The sequence below is a fragment of the Triticum dicoccoides genome, chromosome 4B (assembly GCF_002162155.2).
Source record: "Triticum dicoccoides isolate Atlit2015 ecotype Zavitan chromosome 4B, WEW_v2.0, whole genome shotgun sequence".
In the NCBI taxonomy this organism is placed as follows: Eukaryota; Viridiplantae; Streptophyta; class Magnoliopsida; order Poales; family Poaceae; genus Triticum; species Triticum dicoccoides.
Window position 1 is genome coordinate 300,327,853 of NC_041387.1, and position 3,252 is coordinate 300,331,104.

At 46.2% G+C, this 3,252-nt stretch overlaps 1 protein-coding gene across 1 annotated transcript; it reads left to right on the top strand.

Annotated features, from left to right (window-relative positions):
* The first annotated feature begins 6 nt into the window (after positions 1-6).
* On the top strand, positions 7-3,039 carry LOC119296008 (DNA-directed RNA polymerase I subunit RPA12-like). Its single transcript, XM_037574426.1, has 6 exons — positions 7-366; positions 776-859; positions 965-1,021; positions 1,109-1,209; positions 1,312-1,929; positions 2,967-3,039. Exons 1-4 carry the CDS (start codon positions 7-9, stop codon positions 1,184-1,186), a joined length of 579 nt encoding a protein of 192 aa, XP_037430323.1. The 3' UTR covers positions 1,187-1,209; positions 1,312-1,929; positions 2,967-3,039.
* The last annotated feature ends 213 nt before the right edge of the window (positions 3,040-3,252 follow it).

Genomic DNA, 3,252 nt, shown 5'->3' on the forward strand with positions numbered 1-3,252 from the left:
TCTCCCATGCGCCGCCTCACCCGACGACCTGCGCACCAGTGCACCACCACCCCTACACCACCACCCCTACCCAGCCCCGCCACCGCCCGCCGCAGTCCCCAACCCCGCCGCCGCGCGCCACCGGCCCCAGCTCCACCACCGCGAGCCGCAGTCCCCAGCCGGACCAGACCCAAGCACGTCGCCATGGCGCGACGTCTCCACCTCCCGGCGACGGAGCAACACCTTCCCGATGGCATGCCCACCACCACCGACGAGGCACTCTGCCCCAACCGACGCAGCTCCCCACCGCTGTTGTGCCGCTCCTTCCCCGCGTGTCTCCCCTTCTCCTCGCTGCACGGATTGGTGTGCCGCGGCGCCGCCACCCAGGTCAATTTCTTTCATTCAGCCCTGCATCTCCTAGATGGCTCGTTCAATCACTTCTACATAATCAGTTCTGTGACATGTGTGCTGCACAATAGGTGTTTGCAGTAATGTTTGAGCACCGCACTAGCCACGACCGCAGTCGTTGCATCCCTGAACTGCCATGGGCCTCCTGCGGCCTTGCTTCTTCCTCTGCCTTCTGCGCGGGCGAACCCCTTTTCGTCTTCCCAGGCACGGCCGCGACCTCCTTCTCGGTTGTGGCGCTCCGTCCACCTTCCTCCCCGTCTACCTAGCATAAGACACCTGCTGATTTTAGATCCTGCTAGCTTGGCATGGGCAGATTCCTTTACCAGGCAACACAAGTTTCGATTTCCGGAACTTGTGCTTGATTTTGAATTACATATGTTGTTGACAGGATGTTAGAAGAGAGCTAAAGATAAAAGCGTTTGTGGTTCTTGAATCGGCGCAAAATATGGACATAGTCGTGCAAAGATCCCTGGTAAGCTAAATTGTTTGCTTTTTCCCCCTGGTTACTACTTTTTGGATGGATGGATGGATGGATGGATACCTTGAGCGTTTCACATATATCCTCTTCTGCCTTTAGACAGAGCGAGCCTGTCCAGAATGCAACCATCATAAACTCGAATATTACACGAAGCAGGTTATTTGCTCACCTTCAACTTTAGTTATGATTTTCTCTTTCTAGTTCTGAATCCTGCCGACCGACCTTCTTTACGTGCAATTGCAGCTTCGGTCGGCGGATGAGGGGCAGACTATCTTCTACGAGTGCCCGGAGTGCGGCCACACGTTCAATGAGAACACCTAAGAAAAAGGTTTCCTACTATCAGGGTATGGATATGGGTGGAAGAAACTGCTCCTTCCATTGGTTGACAATCGATGTTCAACGAAATTTCTCCTGCCATGCGTTGACCATTGATAGATTCCCTGCAGCGGCCAAATCCTGGTGCCGCTCGTGAACTCCGCCTCCATCAGCTCCACTTCGCCGGAGCAATCAGTCCAGAGGAGGAGGTGTAGCCGGTCCACCTGATCTCCGACGTCTTATTCTAACTCCAAATAAATTCTTTTCTAGTTCTATTCTTAGTCACATGTACACATGCAGGTTCTAAACTTCTTGTCTAGTCATTCTAGTACTGATGAAGATCGAGTTGACTGAAATAATATAGTCGATTCTTGAGACCCTTACTGGTCCTTCCATATATAGAAGTTGTGCCTGATAGCCAAACATAACTTTTCTCTTTGTTGCCTGCTTGCTTATTTTGGTGATACATTTGGACCTTTGCCTTGTCAGTACAATAACACACTCCACAGCCGAGCACTCCACAGCCGAGCACGAGAAGAGCTGCATGCAGGCCACCCCTGTGCTCCGTCCTATATCCGGCTCAGTCATCTCCCTCTCATCCTCTTTCTCTGCTCCATGTGTGTGTGTGTGTGCAGGTAGTGGGAGGAGATAGAGCAGGGGAGTGAGAGGACCTTCCATGGTGAATCCATAGGCATCTTCCATGGAGATTGTGAGCTCTCCCGATTATTGCTTGAGGATTTATATTGTAGGTCTGTCCACTGTAGTTCCTTTATAGCGGCGTCCTCTATTACTAGTGTTCCTCTTTTGATGTTGTTGCATGTGTTTAATAACCCACTGCTATGATTTCTGGAAACAAGCTTCAGTACAGAGAAGCTTTAGTACAAAAGAAGCTTCAGTACGAGAAAAAATGGGTTGTCAGTTCATCCATATGCAACCTCATGCGTGGTCGTCCATTTTTAGTTGGATCCTACTCGCTGGAAACCACAACATAGGTTGGTGCTCACCTTCTTCGAGACCGCCGCTCTCTCCCACATTTGCAGGCTCTACGGCAAGACATGCTACCTCGACATAAAAAAATCTTCCATTTTTGTTTCTTTTAACCCCAAAACCTTGCTTACAAACAAACACAAAATAATAACATCGTCAGTCTGAACATTCCTGCTACTGAATTCGGTACTAGTTGTGTAATTTCTAGCTTCCACGCCCATTGTGAGTTGTTGTTACCAAGGGAAGAGTACATAGTTGCTGTCTGTAGTTTACTGATGCAAAAGGTTATAAGTTTGTACTAAAAAATTGTAGTTTACTAAGGCAAAGAGTTATGCGTATTCAGCAGTCCAAGTAGTTGTCTAAACGGAAGTTTGGTAGCTGTCCAAATAATTGTCTAAACGGCAGTCTGAACATTCTTGCTGCTAAATATCTCTCCTCTCTCAAATTCGTTCGAATTTGTTGCTTGTTCTTGTTGTTGCCCTGAGTTCCCTCAAGTTGTTTGTTGTTATTCCCATGAGAAACCTTGTCTGGATGGAAAGTAGCATATATTCTATTCTATTCTTGCAAAAGCTTCATTCCTGTTCTGTTTTGAAGTTACTTGGCATAAAAATTACTATATATGCTATTGTAAAAGACTAAATTTCTTCTAAATGTGAAGTTTAAGCTCTCGGGATTTGCTCTTCTAATTTTTTTTATTGATGCATGTTCATGAGTAGTTCAAAACCTAATATTTTTATTGACAATTTGAACTTGCAACTTTACTATCTTGTACTATTCTAAAAAAATTGTACTCATGCAGGTACTTGAAGGGTGCAGACTTGGCAGCGGAGTGGTTTGTTCAACAACAGTACAATGACCGAAAGAACTTCAGTTCAAAAAAATATGCAGGAGGTTTGGGAGCCAAACAACTGGTATTTTGTTGTGTTTTAATTTTTTGGGTGCATGATTGAACAAAGAGAGAAAAATAATGTATGATATATATATACTGTTGTTGTAGGAGGTTCAAAGATTGTCGTGGAGCAAGTTCAAGAGTTTGGTTTCATGTGAAAAAATGTGATTTCTTCTCATACTGTTTCACATGGTTT

Bases quoted from the DNA above. Each gene is read 5' to 3' on its own strand.
- LOC119296008 (XM_037574426.1), top strand. From the start codon at position 7: ATGCGCCGCCTCACCCGACGACCTGCGCACCAGTGCACCACCACCCCT. The intron at 860-964 runs GTAAGCTAAATT...TTCTGCCTTTAG, and splicing joins TAGTCGTGCAAAGATCCCTG to ACAGAGCGAGCCTGTCCAGA. The intron at 1,022-1,108 runs GTTATTTGCTCA...GTGCAATTGCAG, and splicing joins TCGAATATTACACGAAGCAG to CTTCGGTCGGCGGATGAGGG.